General features: G+C 34.2%; 1 protein-coding gene across 2 annotated transcripts in view; it reads right to left on the reverse strand.

The window, feature by feature from the left end:
• Positions 1-373: 373 nt before the first annotated feature.
• LOC124369825 (sorting nexin-4-like) overlaps positions 374-17,402 on the reverse strand; it is a 72,561-nt gene continuing 55,532 nt past the window's right edge. For both annotated transcript variants that reach the window (XM_046827949.1, XM_046827951.1), the window contains exons 9-11: positions 14,840-14,972; positions 4,874-4,988; positions 374-1,251 (exon numbers count right to left, since the gene is read on the reverse strand). In XM_046827949.1, coding sequence (XP_046683905.1) covers positions 1,201-1,251; positions 4,874-4,988; positions 14,840-14,972 — 299 coding nt within the window. In that variant the 3' untranslated portion in view covers positions 374-1,200. The remainder of the gene's footprint in view (positions 1,252-4,873; positions 4,989-14,839; positions 14,973-17,402) is intronic.

Raw genomic sequence — 17,402 nt, forward strand, 5'->3', positions numbered from 1 at the left:
TGTAAAGCTTTTCTTGAACACCTGACAGTTAACTTTTAGTTAAGTTATATATTTTTTATTCATTATAACGTGGATATTTAATAAAACATTTACACATGACAAATTTGTATAAGATCTGTACTATCAAAGTTTTTTAATTAAGAAACTAAACTAAAATGTTTCAACATGTTTTATTCGTATGCTTATACTTACACATTTATAAATTATAACATACCTTGAATGTGTATCTTTCACTCATACACTCGATGAAATCATGACATTTTTTCTAATATTCCAAATCTTTCTTTGAAATTGGAAGGGTTATGTTTTTATTTAAATATCTTAATGTGGACCGTTTTGTCTACTATAAATTACATTACAAGCAGCTGATACATTCTCTTACTGGTCCAAAACATGTGTCCCAAAAACAGCCCTCAAGTCACCTATAGGCTAAAACTGTTATTATTAATTGTATGAAATTAATTTATGTAAAGATAGCGGTTTTATGAAATTATAACTAGATAAAAACATATTATAAACGCCACCGTTTGCAATATTAGCTAATTCTTATGTTTGTTTCAAAAACATTCATAGTAACTTTTACGTTTGACTAGAAAATAATGTACTATTTTGTATATCAATTCCTTCACATGATTTCTTACTCACTAAACATGTATTACAAATTCAAAATATACTTTTTGAAATCTTGCTCAATTACTTAAGTTACAACAACCTTGAAATTGGTCCAGCGTTTCCATATCTATCTGTACACTTACTTACAAAAATATTCTACATAAATAAACAAGAAACCACATTTATTAAAAATATAAAATGGATAACATGAAAAATACAGTAAAACATTTGCAATAAACAAAGTTAATACTGTAAGTTTCTATGACTAAACAGTTCAAAACTAAATAACAAACATTTCACATTTATTATGTTTAAGATTTTAATTTATATTTTGCACTTCGATACTTCATATTTAATTAATTACAACTACAACAAACTGAAGGTATATAATCTTCTTGGAATAAGATAATACACAAAAACAATACTTCGTGACACTGGCATATACATAAATTCAGTCGAATAGACATTTTATTTCTGGAAAGATAACAAAATTAACACCTAAAACTAACACAGACAATAATTTATTAAGTATCACTAGAACAAAAACAGACTGGTATAATATGATATCTTTGTATTACTATTGTTGGTTTATGGAATGTTCTCAATACACTCTCTGATATGGGTCCAAGTCTGCAAACCCTGGAACAAAATGTGAAACTGCTTGGAATATTGTAGAACAAGAAACAGGGTCTTTAAAAAAATACAAATTCTATTACTGAATTGATTATGAAGTACAAATAAATAATCAATTCCTGAATGTATCTAGTAAACCTTTGCTGTTTCATGATATAGTACGATCTTTTTTTTTTTTCTTCAAAAGCAGAATGGACTGGTAACTTATTGATAACTTCAGGTTCTGTGACTGACCTGAATGTTTTTAAGAAACTAAAGCAGCTTAAACATACAAAATCTTCGGGCTGGGATGAGATACCTGTATTTATGTATTTATTCTCAGAGAATGTGCCAGCTTCTTAAGATACATTTGGTTCATTTAATTAGTTCCTCCCTCACTACTGGTATTTTTCCTGATGCTCTTATATACATAATGTAAAAACAATTAAAAAAAAAGATAATCCAACTCAACTGGATAACTATAATCTATTTGCTATTCTTCCTGCAGTATCTAAAGTGTTAGAAGCTGTAATTCTCAATAAACTTTCCAGTTATCTTGAAGAGAATGAATGTTTACATGCTCCACAATTTGGCTTTACAAAAGGAGAGGCACCTTTAACCCTTTAAGCGTCATAAAAAATTGGACCTGATCCTTGATTAAGTTAGAATTTTTTTTAATTTCCAATGTGTAAAGTTAAATTTATTTTCCTTTCTGTATGTCAAAATAGAGTTATTTAATGGTAAATAAAATTTGTTTAGCCCTTTTTGGATTTCCTAGGCTAATTTTTAACTTTTGAGAATATCGTAGAATAGCAGTGTAGTTGTCACTAATTTTTTTATCATTTATTCAGTAAATAGGGGAATGAAACACAGTTTTACAGATAAACATAATACTATATTACAAACTAATAAAATTAGAAAAATACAAAAGTACACAAAGAGTGTTTATTTGGTGGCGGGCTGCCACAACTGGCATTCCGCGCCTCTCCCGCAAGCCACTGTTATCGCGTGGATTTTAAACCTTCTTATCGCTCGGCAACCTGTAGGACGGCCTTGCGGGGCTTGAATTATGTTTCTTGCTTTCTGATAACATCCTTATGACCGTAGTAAAATATGAAAAAGTTTGGGGTTGACCAAGTAATTGCTCAGAATTACCAAATCTTCAAATTCCGAATCGTCTGGATTCGCCATTCACGCGAGTAAAGGTAAAAAAACACTACCGATAAATAAACACTGGACACTGCTGTATATAATATAATTAATTTACTTTAAAAAGAACAGGACACAACAGAAAATTAGCGATAACCGAAATACATGTGCGTGTACCGGACGCTTCTCACTAACTAACTGACTAGATGCCTTGACGGGAGCTCCCGTCAATGACTTTGTGAAAGGCGCAAGGCCACGCCCGTTAGACAGTGTTTGCCCAATTAGAAGCCACTGCCACTCCCATTGTAATAGAATTTGAGGCAGGGCAACCCGTCTGTATGTCGCATAACTACTAGAACCATCTAGCAGCAAAATATTCAACTAACATAGCATTAAGAAAATAAAGAATGCAAAAACGCGGATCCACGGCAATAACGTTTTGAGCTTGTAGTAGCCCTCCGCGGATCCGCGTCAATAACGCTGGAAAGGTTAATGCTATTCATGAGATGGTCTCTAAAATGGTGATTGCTTTTAGTGGATCACATATTCACTGCTGCTGTTCCACGATCTTTCAAAGGCTTTCGAGTGTGTCCAACATAAAATATTGCTGACAAAATTGCATTTTTACGGTATTCGTGATGGTGCATTGGGATGGTTAGAATGATATCTTACTAACTGCAGACAAAATGTAACTCTTGAGAACAGGATTTCACATAAAAAATATGAAACAATGAGTTTAGGGGTACCCCAAGGCTCTATCTTGGGACCACTGTTGTTTGTGATTTACTGGCAAATATAAAAACAACTCTAATATAACTGTGATGCCAATGATACAACTGCTCTCATTTCTAATCATGACAAAATCATACTTAACAGGCTTATTTCTCAGGATCTCTTATAAATGAATAATTGGTTCACAGAAAACAGTCTTTTCACTCGACACTGGAAAAACTCAGACAGTCATTTTCACCATAATTATAGCAATAGCTCTAGATCTGACATCTCCTTACTACAACTTTATTAGGAGTTTACATTGACGGGAGTCTCACTTGGAAACAACATGTTCATTTGTTATCAAACTTAGTAAGGCATATTATCTGGTATCTTTCCTGTCTTTATAAGTACATAATACAACACTGCTAACAGTATATATATACATATGTATTATTCCTACCTTACATATGGCTTTGAATTCTAGGGTGATTCAGTTGAAGTAAATAAGCTTTTCATAATTAAAAAAAGATCAAATAAAACATAATGTATGATGCATCCTGCAAGTCCAGTTTTAGATACTTAAAACGGCTTATTCTTCCATCAATTTATGTCAGACACTTATTATGATCAAGAAAACCATAGCAAATTACAGTTAATTTTCCAATATACATAATTATTCCACCAAACCCAGAAAATTCTTATGTATCCATTACACAAAAACAAGTCTTTGAAAATTACCTGAATATGCAGGAGTATGCTCTATAATAATTTTTTTTAATAAAGTCAAATCAGAGAATTGTTTAAAAGTTTTTTTTTTAACGTAAAGGTCTATTTTCTGGAAAAAGTAAATGTAAATGTACGATGTAAATGTATTATTAACCAAATAACAATATGTTATTCATTATGTTATGTTAAAATTTTACTGTTTGCTGTCAATGATTTACATTTAATGTTTAGTATTCAGTGTTTTATGTTTAAACTTTAATACCATATGTTTTATCTGTAAAAGTTATATTTATATTTTAATTTAGTATAGGCGTTTTTGACAAATTGACGTATCATCTACCACAAGATAATTACTGTTATAAGGTGTTATATGACAACACATGAGAATAAGAAATTAAACAAAAATAAAAACAAATTGGTATAAGATAATATAACTAACATCGAAGTTTTCAAACTTTACTTACACCGCACTGTGTCAAAATATTGTATATACAGTTAACTTCTTGAAATACTTTGGCATTGCTGTGGAGAGCCATCCTCAGTCAACAGATGTTAAACCAAAACAGTGGAGTAGTTTTATGTAGTACTGTTCACATAAATCTATCATTAAAAACTATTCATTGTTTAAAGTTTGTTTTGGTGATGGAAGAATTGTGAAGGAAACAGAACTTTTCAGACATTTGCCGTTGTTCAGTGATATAACAAATCAGTACCATTATGTTTAGACATTTTGCAATCTGATCTCTCCTCAGGTGGATAACTAATCTAACATTTAGCTACAATTTAGATTAAAATAAGGAAATCGTACCAGAACATTTTGACAGTCAGGAATCATAACAAACATGTAATGTGTCAATTTCATAAACACCATCTCTAAAACTTGTACTTAATAAAAACCCTAATAAAACTGAACAGAAGAATAAAGGTCACAATAGAACTACTGAATAATCAACACAACTGAATAGAGGATAATAGTAAATGGTGATCGACATAGCAGAAACAAGATGGGGGCAAATCAGGAAATAATTTCATAGCTATTCATATATCCTGAACTCCTTACCTTTCTAGCCATTTTTATTTGCAAGGACATATAGGTAGCCAAAGTGTCTCGGAGATCTACCACCTTCTTCTGTTGAAACCCATCAAACTCTTGAAGTGCTTTATGAGAGAAGTCACTAGAAGCAAATAAGTTTGTATTAGCTTTCGTATTTTATTGAATGATCAAACATGTTTTTCAATCTTAACTGCACGGTTAAGAATAGCTAAAATCAAACACAAATTGTCACTAAGCAACTTAATTGGGTCAAAAATTATCAAAATATGTTGGAGGGAACCTATCACAAAACAGTTATGAATTAACCATTTGCGGTCGGTTTGTGGATCTGCTAAAGGTTAAATTTGTCAAATTCCTGATAAAAACCCTGATACCTGACACTTTCACAGACCTGAATCCTGGAATCTGGAATCCACGTCCATCTAAAGAGATCCAAAATAAGTCAAGAGACAAACTGTACAACTGATGAGACAATAAGAATAACTCAACATGTGTAATCTAGACGAGGGTCTAGATTACACATGATTTTGTAGCCTACATATCTCTGATGTTAAAATGGTGCAAGAGGTTGTTTTGAGTTTCTTCGTCACTAAAGTACGAGTATATTATATCTCTTTAGATGGACATGGACTCAGATTCCAGGAATAACGTCTGTCACATAGTGAGATTTCAGACATTGCACTACGCGGAAGGTGAAATGGAGCTGAACTCCACATTTGCATAAACACTACATTTTTATGCCCAATACACCATAGATATTGAATAAAATTACCAGTAATGGCATTACTCAAACTGTATGTTTCAAATGGCCATGCATACTCAAGTTAAATATTATAAAAATACAGTAATCTTAAGTGCAACTCAAGTATTTTATTTGCCAAAAAAGAGATTTACATTGTATTGGTGACGTCATTTTTATTAATGATAAAACAACCCTTTTTCAATAGCATGGTAATAAATTGTCAATAAAATATAACATACACGTGTACTATATGTTTTACAGTGTTGATATATTTGTATTAACCATATATTACAGCACATATCAACTCCCTGACAGCCAAACCCGTGTTATCAAGTTCCAAACAGCTGCTTTGCTAACTATTAGAAATCCACAGTAGTTTATTTAATTGCTACTACAGTAGTAGAACCCCTCATATCCGGCCTCGGTTTTACCGCACCTCGGTTTATCCGGCCACTTCCCGGAAGCCAATATCGAAATTTATTTACCACGGCTTGCAGACGCGCAGTTGCACGCACTAGTCTCCCACGACTCTTGCGTTATTTTGGTGTATCTATTTGTTTACATTTTCCTGTGTTGTCCTCAGTTGAGCTAATAGGTTTTAACCTGTAAACAGTTCGTTGATTATTTCCAGTGCGGTTAGTACAGTACAGTACAATTGTTTTGTTTCGTCAAGTGCTGTGTACTGTAGGTTGGTTTATCCGGCCGAATCGTTATCCGGCCAGGGGCTCAGTCCCGTGGTGGCCGGATATGAGGGGTTCTACTGTACACTCTGACAGTCAACTAAGAAAGCACATGATGAAGTTTTACCTGAATGTTAGAAGCAGAACTTTAATGTTTTCTAGTTTTTTTTCAATTCCGTTTTAAGATTACTAAAACAAGTTTGTTTTATTTTCGATTTTCATTGTGAAAATATTTTCATTGTCAGTATTGTAGGAATTAGTTGTAATAATGATAAGGATATTATTAATTTTAGATTTTTCCAGACACATTGTTGTGAGTTAGGAATTCAGCAATGTAACTTTTCTAAATTGTGGTGATCTAGATGCAAACTCAATTTATCAACCATGACCTGACGTGATGAATCAGGAGACTTTGATGACAGTTTGGTAAATGATGATATTGCTGAAGTTACCATGGTGTGTGAGAAACATGTATTAGTGCTGATTGTGGAGCAGCTCTATGTGTGGCAAATAAGCCCGGCAGTAGCCAATAACATCACTGTAAACTCTGAAAACTCTGCACTTAAAGTGTTAAAAGAAAGCATGTCAAAAAAGTCAAGGGATGAAAATATATTAAAAAAAGTATAATTAAAAATATAATTTCCAATATTTCAGGAAAATGAATGTTAATGAATGTTTATAGTTGAAATGTTAAAATCATATAACCAATAATGGAAAAGTTTTGAACTTAAAGTACCACTAAGCAAACATTGTAAAAATCGGAGAAAGTTGCATCCATCACATAGTTTAAAAGACCACTTTGGTAGTACAGTTTAAAAAATATAATGTTGATGATAACAAATCATTTTGAATTTGAATGTACAAGAGATTTCAGCTTGAAATCCAAAAATGCTACAAGCTCTTCAGACATTTTAGCAAAAATATTTTGTCTTGTACGACTTATTAATAGCAATGTTATCCAGCGGGAGATTACAATAATACTTAACAAAAAGCAGTCTGTAGTTCTATAATACTTTAGCCTCCAGAACCAATATTTACATTTATATTTATATATATATGTATATAGTTGTAAAAATATTTAGAACCTCAATAATCAAAAGATTTTTAAGAGGTTTTATTAAAAGCAGCATAGTTAAAAATAAAATTTTTAATTTATTTGTAAAAGTACACAAAACACCAGTCTTCCCTTAATTTAAAATACAAAATTAAATTAAATAGCATGGCTATTAGTCATAAAAAAGTTACTTTTCACATCAATTTATCTTTAAAAAAACTAATAAGGCCTACCAACATCATTAAATTGTAGTCTTCTTTGTTTTGTAAACACCAATGTTTAAACCTCATTAGAATAGATTGTTTTTTGTTAACACCTTAGAGATCATTAAAAAATTATTTAGATTGGTTATGCTTAACCTTATACGAATGTCTGAAATTTCAAAATAAAATTTGACTGCCACATAACCTTAAATTTCCAGCATTAGTTACAGATGCTAAGAAAAACGTTTAGAAGTATACAACGTTTGTTTTTGTTCTTACATGTCAGCCATGGCGCATCAGCACTGTTGTCATACCAACATAATACCTTATAATGTATATATATCAACATAAAAAAAAGGTATAGGAATGAATTAACACTAGCAAAAAAAGTTGCAGTTGAGCAGTATATTAGTAAAGCTCCTAACCAATGCAGGGCTGCTTGGAAGGTGATTAGTAATGAACACTCACCTACACACAGTCAAGATGTAAATTTGGATCCTGAGGAATTCAACCAGTATTTCATAAACTCAATTAAAAGAGCTTAGTGAAGGAATTCCCCCAGCCACCATAGTCCTGATTACTTTCTGAGGGAGAACGAATGATTGATCAAAATTCATTTGTTTGGCTAACAAGTTACAGCCGAGGATGTTATAAAGGCTGTGTCAAAATTCTCAAATTCAAAAGCTATGGACTATTATTGGTTGTCGAATTTCATTATTAAAAGTACTATTGAATTTATAAGTGAACCCCTAGCGATAATTTTAAATAACTGCATGAATGAGGGTTTTTTTCACCTTTACTAAGGTTAGTGTCAAAAGTTACTCCAGTGTTTAAGAAAGGTGACAAAAATTGTGTACATAACTATCGTCCAATCTCAATTGTCCCTATATTTTCTAAAATTTTTTGAATCAATTATGTACAACAAGCTGAATGGCTATTTTGAGTTTCATAATTTAATTTCAAATAGTCAATATGGCTTCCGCCAGGGAAGATCTACAACTTCGGCTGTATTAAACATAATTGATCATACCCTAGAGGCTTTTGAAAAAAAGGATTCCTCTTCATTAGTTTTTATGTGACCTCAGTAAAGCATTTGACAGTGTCCTTGTTGATGTTCTTCTTGATAAGCTTGCATTTTACGGTGTTAGTAATTGTGCTTTAAGACTTATTAAGTCATATCTTTCCAATAGATTGCAATATGTATGTGTCAGGAATAAATGCTCTCAAATGAAAACCGTGGAAACTGGTTTTCCACAGGGTTCTATTTTCTTGGGCCTTTTTTCTTTATTGTTTTATATTAATGATCTTCCTAAAAACCTCAATACTCATTCAGTGATTTACGCTGATGATACCACCTTACTTTCTAGTCATCATAATTTTAGACTGTTTGGCACAAAATTACCCAACAATCTGAGAAGAGGGCTTATGAATGGTTTGCAGCAAATAAGCTAGCATGCAATTTGGATAAAACACAGTGTATTACTTTAAGCCTCAAACAGGAAATAAAATTTGGTATCGGTCAAGCTCCTAGGAATTAATGTAGACTCAAAATTAAACTGGTCAACTCATATAGATACTGTCTGTAACAAAATCTCAAGAGTAAATTACTTACTTTGGAAAACTCAAAAGTTTTGTTAGTCCAGAGTATTTAAGATTGGCATATTTTGGGCTTTTTCAGTCGCACATATTGTATGGTCTACTTGTATGGGGTCATTCTTCACATGTCATTGACATTTCTTGTGCTACAGAAAAAGGCTGTTCGTAATATTGGAGGAGCCAACCCACTTGAACACTGCAAACCTCTTTTTGTACAATTTCAAATTCCCACAATAGTAAATCTTTATATTTTTCAAGTTTTATTGTATACAAAAATCTAATTTGAATCTTTTTCATACAAGACAGGAGATCCATCAATACAACACTAGGGGAAGGAATAAGATTGATATATTGCCTCACAGACTAGCTAAAACTAAAAGCTCGTTTAAATTAAATTTTATAAATTTTTTTAATAAGCTGCCTGATGATGCGAGACTTGTTTCCTTTAAAATATTTAAAAAAAAGTTATATGATTGGCTAGTGAAAAATCCTTTTTACAGCATTGAGGAATTCATGAATTGCCATATTAATGTTAGGTTTTAGTTTATAACTAACTATAATTATTTTTATTTATTGCTACTTTACTTAAATTTCATGTGAACTTTTTACAACACTTTTGTGTTAATGCAATTTTTAGCTCTAATAATGTATGTAATTTTAAAATGACTTGTCCTATTTTCTGTAAACAGATCAATGGAATAAATGATTCTTATTCTTCTTATTCTTATTCTTATTCTTATAACAAGCATAGCCGTTCATTGGATACTACTCTTGCATCAAAAAGGATTGATAACCTAGTTTGAACGTTAACCACATACTAACAAGTTGAGTACAAATTACGGGAGTGGAATTAAAATGTAGCTTAGTTTATTTTAGAGTCTAGACATAAATCAAATTGTTTACAAACATTAAATTTAAGATTTTATGTTGGTAAGAATGGAAAATGGTAACTCTTTTGGTGCTTTTCAAACAAATTACAATTTTGAACATTCATAACCACGAAAAATTGTAATCCTATTAAGACCAAAGTTTATACAAGATATGTACAAGAGTACTAACTTGGAGTCTGTAGTTTTAGTATTTTTGAATTGTATGGATAAAGTTGTCGAGCCAGTAGTTTGATAACCATTTTAACTTTTATTCTCAACTGGTTTCGGTTTAAAAAACTCGGCATTGGTCACATTATTGAGCTTATAGTAATTATTTTTGTTTTAAAGGCAATTTATAAACACAATTTTAAACTATAGTTTTGAACATCACTGGAACTTAGTTACTACCTTAGTTACTACATTTTGGCATCTGGTCAGTCGTAGGTGGTTGGTCGACGAATGCAAACCTATTGTGAACTGTATTCTGTAGTTTAGTTTTTTATTACGCGCATGTTTTAGTGTTAGTGAAATTGACACACAACATGGTGGTTGTGATTCCTGACTTACGTGTGTCACAACGCTCTGGTATGATTTGTTTCTTTTAACCTAGTTTGTAATTATGTCTTAGGTTAGTTATTTACCTAAATAACAGATCAGATTGCAGATCTCGAAACGTAGTGTTACTGATTTTTTGTTTCACTGAACGATGGCAAATTTCCGGAAAAATTCTGTTTCCTTCACAATCCTTCCATCGTCAAAAACAAACTTTAAACAAAGAAGTAACTTAGTTAAACAGATTTTGTTAATTTGCCCAGACTGGCGGATGCTCATTAGAATGTGTGAACCATCAGACCGTCGAGGGCAATGTTGTGACGTCATGCAGGGTCCACTCGCACCCCTGAAGGAGCCGTAATAAATTAAATATTGTTTTAATATATTAGACCGTTTTCCATTAGCTTTTTTTATATTAGCTCTAAGCCTCTAATGGCAGGTTTAACAATAATAATTTAACTTTCAAAATTTCAGTTTAGTAACAAAGCGCCAAAACAGGTAACTTTTTTCATTGTTACAGACACAAAACTTGTATGTAAATAATTTGCTTTATACGTCTAGATGCAGAAATAAACATTTTAAATTTTAATGTAACTCCCAAAACAAACAAAAATAGGGAAAATCCAAAAGACCTCACTCTGATGGCTCCACACCGGATGCTCATCGGAGAAAGAAAAAAAACGAAGTGAGACAGGGGGAATATAAGGAGCAATCTGCACTACCCCAGAAACCTTCATATAAACAAGCAGTAACGGTATAAGGGTGGGAATTCTACACTCCAACTTTCCTGAAACCCTACTCTCAACAGAACAGATGGAAGAGATCCAGAACTTCATCCTGGAAGCGATTGTGGAGGAACAGGAGGGTCCCAACTCTCCAAGCTTCTACGGGATCAACAGGAGTTCTGATCTTCACTTGTGAAGACAACAACCCTGCTGAATGGCTGAAAGGAAAGCAAGATTCCCTAAGCCTTGGGAAGGGGCCAGTCTGAGGATTGTACCAGAGGTAGAAATTCCACGTGCAAGAATCGTAACTATTTATTTTCCTAATACCACAAATGAAACCACCGATAAGATCATGAAGTTCTTACAAGCTCAAAATAAAGAGCTATCTGTCACAAACTTGAAATAGAGGGTCCATGGATCAGATACAAGTTTGGAAAAATTCAGGTAAGACTGAAGATAAAACATCAAGGGAACACTGAGGAACCTAAAAAGGTGGAGGAGACTTCAGAGAAATCTGAGACAGTCACCGTGGATAAAAGCACCGATGAAGAGATGGAAGTGGAGAAGACCGTAAAGGTATCAGAGCAATCTGTACATACCTTACCTAAGAGGTCTACTCCAGAAGCCAGTGCAGAGGTCCAAAAAGAAAAACCAACTTGCTCCCTCTTCCTGAAGAAGGGACCCTCTCTGAAAGTACCATCCGTCTTGGCCAGGGGAAAAAAGGGGACAGCATCCCCAAACACACCTAAAAGGAAGGACGGGGATGGATCACCAAGGCGAGGTGAAAAAAGGGCATAAGTATGTGCCTCATACAAATAAACCTTCACTATGCTAAGGGCGCAACCAACATTTTGGGTAGGAGGTTTATCTCAACAGGCCTGGGAATCGCCCTAATCCAGGAACCATGGATCAACAGAGGTTGCATCAGAGGATTGACAACTCAGGTTGGTAATCTCGTATATGATCGATCAAATGAAAATCCCAGAACATGTATCCTAATTTCAAAACATATAACAGCCTTTCCTGTTACAGATCTGATAACAAGAGACTTGGTGGCGGTTACTGTGAAAGTGGCATCACAGCAAGGGGTAAAAGAGGTTACCATATCCTCAGCCTCCTTCCCCAACCCATCAACAAGCTGCCCACCAATAGAAGTAGAAAGGCTATTACAGAGCTGCAGAGATAGAGGTTCAGCCCTCATTCTCGGCTGTAACTGCAATGCTCATCATATCTAATGGGGAAGCACAAACATAAGCCCAAGAGGTGAGGAACTCCTACAGTTTATGTTCTGTAATGATTTAGTCTTAGAAAATAGAGGGTCCACTCCCACTTTTATTACCAGAACTAGACAAGAAGTCCTAGACATAACCTTATCCACAGGACTCAAAAATATAAACATTGTAAGGTGGCACGTTTCACAGGAGGCCTCACTATCGGACCAATGCCCCATTAGGTTTGAAATAGAGGAGATAGGGAGATAAACGTGATCCACAGGGTCCCTAAATCTACCAACTGGAGAGGATACTGAGTGTCCTTGGCTGAAGAGTTGGAGGAAATAGAACCCTTCCAGAAAAATTTACTTGATTTAGAAAGGTCTGCTCAATTAGTTGAACAAGCTATAACAAAAGCCTATGAGAAAAACTGCCCTCTCAGACAAAACAGGCTGAAGAAAGATGTGCTTTGTTTGGGCTGGGAGGCTAGAGACACTAAGAAATAAAACTATGAAATTACTAAAATGGGCAAAAAGGACAAACAATTGGATCCCTTATCTGCACACCCAAAACGAATATAAAAGAGAATTAAGAAAGAACAAAAGAACCTGGAGAAATTTCTGCAAAAATATAAACAGCCTACCAGAGGCTGCCAGGCTTTAAAAAAGTCTCCAAACTGATCACACTAATCCTATGGGGTCCTTAGAAAAAAAGGCCAACAGTGACCTTACAGTGAACAGGAAGGAGACCTTAGAACTGCTCCTGGAGATGCACTTTCCGGGGAGTTCACTTGACACGAAATGAGGATATTAATTATCTAGTTGAGGGGCGATCCAGTCGGGAAGTTGCAAAAACCAGAGAGCGGTCTAAAAGACTGTTCACACACGAAATAATTAAATGAGCAATAAGATCATTCAAGCCATTTAAATCACCTGGGGCCGATGGAGTTTCAAGCCCTTCTTCATAAGGGGCTGGACATACTATTAAATATTCTAATCAATCTGTTCAAAAGCAGTAACGTCTTAGGAATATATCCCAAAAAACTGGAGGACAGCACTGGTGGTTTTCGTGCGGAAAAAAGACAGGGATCCGAACTCAACCCAACTCGTACAGATCCATAAGCCTAACCTCCTTCATGGGGAAAACTATGGAAAGAATAATAAATAGACACATTAGGGATGAAACCTTACCAGTTCACCCACTTAGTCTCACACAACATGCTTATATAGAAGGTAAATCACTACTACCACCTCTCTCCACAGCTTAGTGGAAGCGGTGGAGAACACCTACAACGAAAAGGAAACCTAATCAGCGTCTTAATGGACATTGAAGGAGCTTTCGACTGAGTTGCATATCAATCCATGGAGACTGCTATGGAACGTTTGGGAGTTCCCTCAGATGTAGTCAAATGGACAGTAGCCCTCCTAAAAAGCAGATAAGTGAAGGCAAAGTAAGGAGACGAATATACCACAATCACAGCCCGGAAAGGCTGCCCCCAGGGGGGAGATTTGTCTCCTCTCCTGTGGGTGATGGTAGTAGATGGTCTTGTTAGCAAAGCAGAGAAGAGGGGAACAAGGCTACTATGCTATGCAGACGACCTAGTGCTTATTAGGGACGACTGGTATTAGGGATGTTGATAGGACATGGCCCCCTAAGGAAATATCTTATGAGCGTGGGCCTTAGCCAGCCTGACGAATGTAGACTCTGTGGTGAAGAGGAGAAATCAGCAGAGCACATTTGGTTAGATTGTTCTGCCATCTCAAAAATTCGGAAAAGATTCCTGGGAGCATATCTCCTTAGCCCCAAGGTTATCAGAGAACAGGAGCCCTCAAATCTGATAGGCTTCTGTAAAAGCCACGGACTTTGAGGATACAAATTTAAGTAAGGGAGGCGCAAAGGTCCTTTTAGGACTAAGCCCGGGGATAAAACCGTCCTTTTCCCTCAGGACAAAAAAAACTCCCATAATTTCATCTTAACTAGTTTGTGGTTAACGTTCAAACTCGGGTATCTATACTTTTAATCTGAGAGTAGGCAAGCGTCTTCCAATCAGACAGTTTTTTCGACCTGCACCGCCGCACAGTGTCTAATATTTTATATACATGAAATTAAATGTGATGACAAAATGTATAATCTTATAGTATCATTGAAAGACATTATTTGTAACGCTATAAACTGATTTTCAAAATGTGATATACTTTTTTTGCGGTTAGTTCTTTCTCGCTTTCGTCGCAATTTGCTAAAGCTTTTGCCAGCATCGCATTTTCTCTGCTCATTTTTCAAAATGAGACAAATTTGATTGCAGCTTAAACCCTGGTATTGTCTACTTCAATGTTATCTCACCTTAAAGCTAGCTTGCAGTCTTGTACTGCTTGTTCCCCTACTTGAATCCTGGCCTCCAACTGGTTCAGTTTCATGTCTCTGACCTCCTCAGTCTCAACTGACCCAAACAGCCTGGACATCAGACCCGACCTGCCTGTTACAGCAAAGATAACAACGGATGTAAAAGTTTATTAACTCAAAGAAGTTCTAAAACAATGCTGTACTTTTACAATGTGCTGTAAAGTAAATTAAAACTCTCTGTAAACTTTCAACAGACACTGTTAGAAGCCAATCAAACAAGAGGTCCAGGGTGTACATTGATTAGCAATTAAAAAGTAGGTGAAGTATCTATGTTTGTAAATAGAACTTATACTTTGGTTACACTTGTTTTCCGCAGTTTATCTTTATATTATGTTTATAAAGCACTTGTTGATCTTGCAGAAAGAATCATTTAAAACAACCAAATTATAAAATAAATAAATGTTAGCAAGCAATTTTAATATATAAATAATTTTTAGCACATAATAAAATTGAAAAATTGTATGAAAGTGATTTCTTGAAGATTAACAAAAATAAACTAGAATCAAACATCAGGCAGTATAATTATAACATTCACCATACAAACAAATTTTCAGAAACACGCTGTAAAATATTATAAGAAATGAACCAAGTTATATTCATATTCATTTTGTGACAGGAGATGGATTTGAAAATCTACTGCCCATGGGCTATAGCGATAGCAGTGCCCCCTGTCCCCCTATAGATTACTGCCGTATCACATCCCCACTGATACTACCTTTGATAATGCAATAATCTGTGAGAAGGTATGTCATATAACACTAAAAACAGTCGCCATCTAAAATATTCAGATTGTGTTCCTATTTAGCGGCAAATGACAGAAGCAGAAGTGACAAAAAAAGGTATTACAGAAAAGTATAAAAAATGCTATATTTTTTAAACTCTAACATTAACAAAAATTACATGATATTTAAATGTAACTCATCAACATGAAACCATTATTAAAAGATTCAAATGGATTAGAACTCTTAGCTAAAGATTTAGTATGGTAGTGCTAATCGCGTCACAGAATTGCTTATAGGTAATACTCAAAAGATTTCTGCCACAAAATTCCTGTATGGATTCACTGTCATTCTTTTTTAAAGTCAAAGCTATCACTAATTTCTCTACAGCTACATGAGAGGGTACTGTATTGCTGAGATTGAACACTGCAATGCCCCTGCACACTATGAAGTCATTACACAGAGTTAGCAAAATTATAGAAATCTGTATGGCGATCGCATAATATATAGAGGATTATAGAGGTAGTACAGATGTCGTTTCGAAAGCCACACATCAAATGAATACGTAAATCTTTCTCTACGAAATCATATCATATCTGTACTAAATCATTTTTATTTTCTCTTATAGTCAACTTCATTAAATGAAGTCTGGTTTATATAAATAATTTTATATAGGTAATGATTTCCACTATTTATTTAAATTTTAAGATCATAGACGAATTGTTCCTACCTCATTCTAACCACTGCCCAACTCCCCTACCCTATCCCCCTGATTACTTGTTCTACCCATGGATTTTGCTAAGCCTTTTCAAGCAGAGTAAACAAATAAATGCTGACTTCCTATACACATCATGATCAGCAATGTGATATTAACTACCCTAATAATTTAAATGTATAGTATTTAATTTTATAACACTCCAAATAGCCTTAATTTCTGCTGACATTCCACAGTCATGTGTTTAACAGTTTTCTTTTTCCATTTTGTTTGCAATTTGTATCAACGAGCGACATTATAAGGCAGTGCGATTATAGAAATACTATAATTTTACTATGTTATAGCTTGTATATCAAACAAAACTCTACAGTTGTGAATGTTGAGTAGTTTCATCTTTCATCAGTGGCATTACACGTTCTGTACAGTACTATAAAGTACAGTACAGTAGAAGGGTAATTATCAAACCGCAGCAATAGCCTATTTTAATTCTAGCAATGACACTAGTAGAGCCTACTTTTTGGTTCTATATTCCACTATATTTAAAGTATTTCTTTTGAATTTTCTTTTTTTAGTTCATGTATATTCTGAAATGTCTCCTAAATTTGCTGCCCCTCAAAATGTGATGCCCTGGGTTATAGCCCTTTAAGTTGTAAATCTAGCCCTGTACATAAGTATGTCCTAGTTCTTAAATAGCTGATATACATATATATATATATATATGTATATACGTATATATACATATACGTATATATATATTAAAAGTGAAAGATCCGGGTTCGATTCCCGGCGGAGCAAGTACTTTTTTTGATTCAATGTTTATTGAAATTAAATAAGGCTATTGCCATTTATACAATTTAATGTAAATAAAAGTCGTTTGACAGGTATTTTGTCTTCCGATCATATGTTAGTTTGCTTATTTAAAAGCATATGTGACAGATACAGCCAAATACAAAATAATTGAATCGGAAAAAGTAAGCGCTCTGTGGTGTAATGGTAGCACATTCACCCGGCAAGTGAGAGATCCGGGTTCGACTCCCGGCGGAGCAAGTAATTTTTGTGATTCATTGTT

Source organism: Homalodisca vitripennis, chromosome X (genome assembly GCF_021130785.1).
Source record: "Homalodisca vitripennis isolate AUS2020 chromosome X, UT_GWSS_2.1, whole genome shotgun sequence".
Taxonomy (NCBI): domain Eukaryota; kingdom Metazoa; phylum Arthropoda; class Insecta; order Hemiptera; family Cicadellidae; genus Homalodisca; species Homalodisca vitripennis.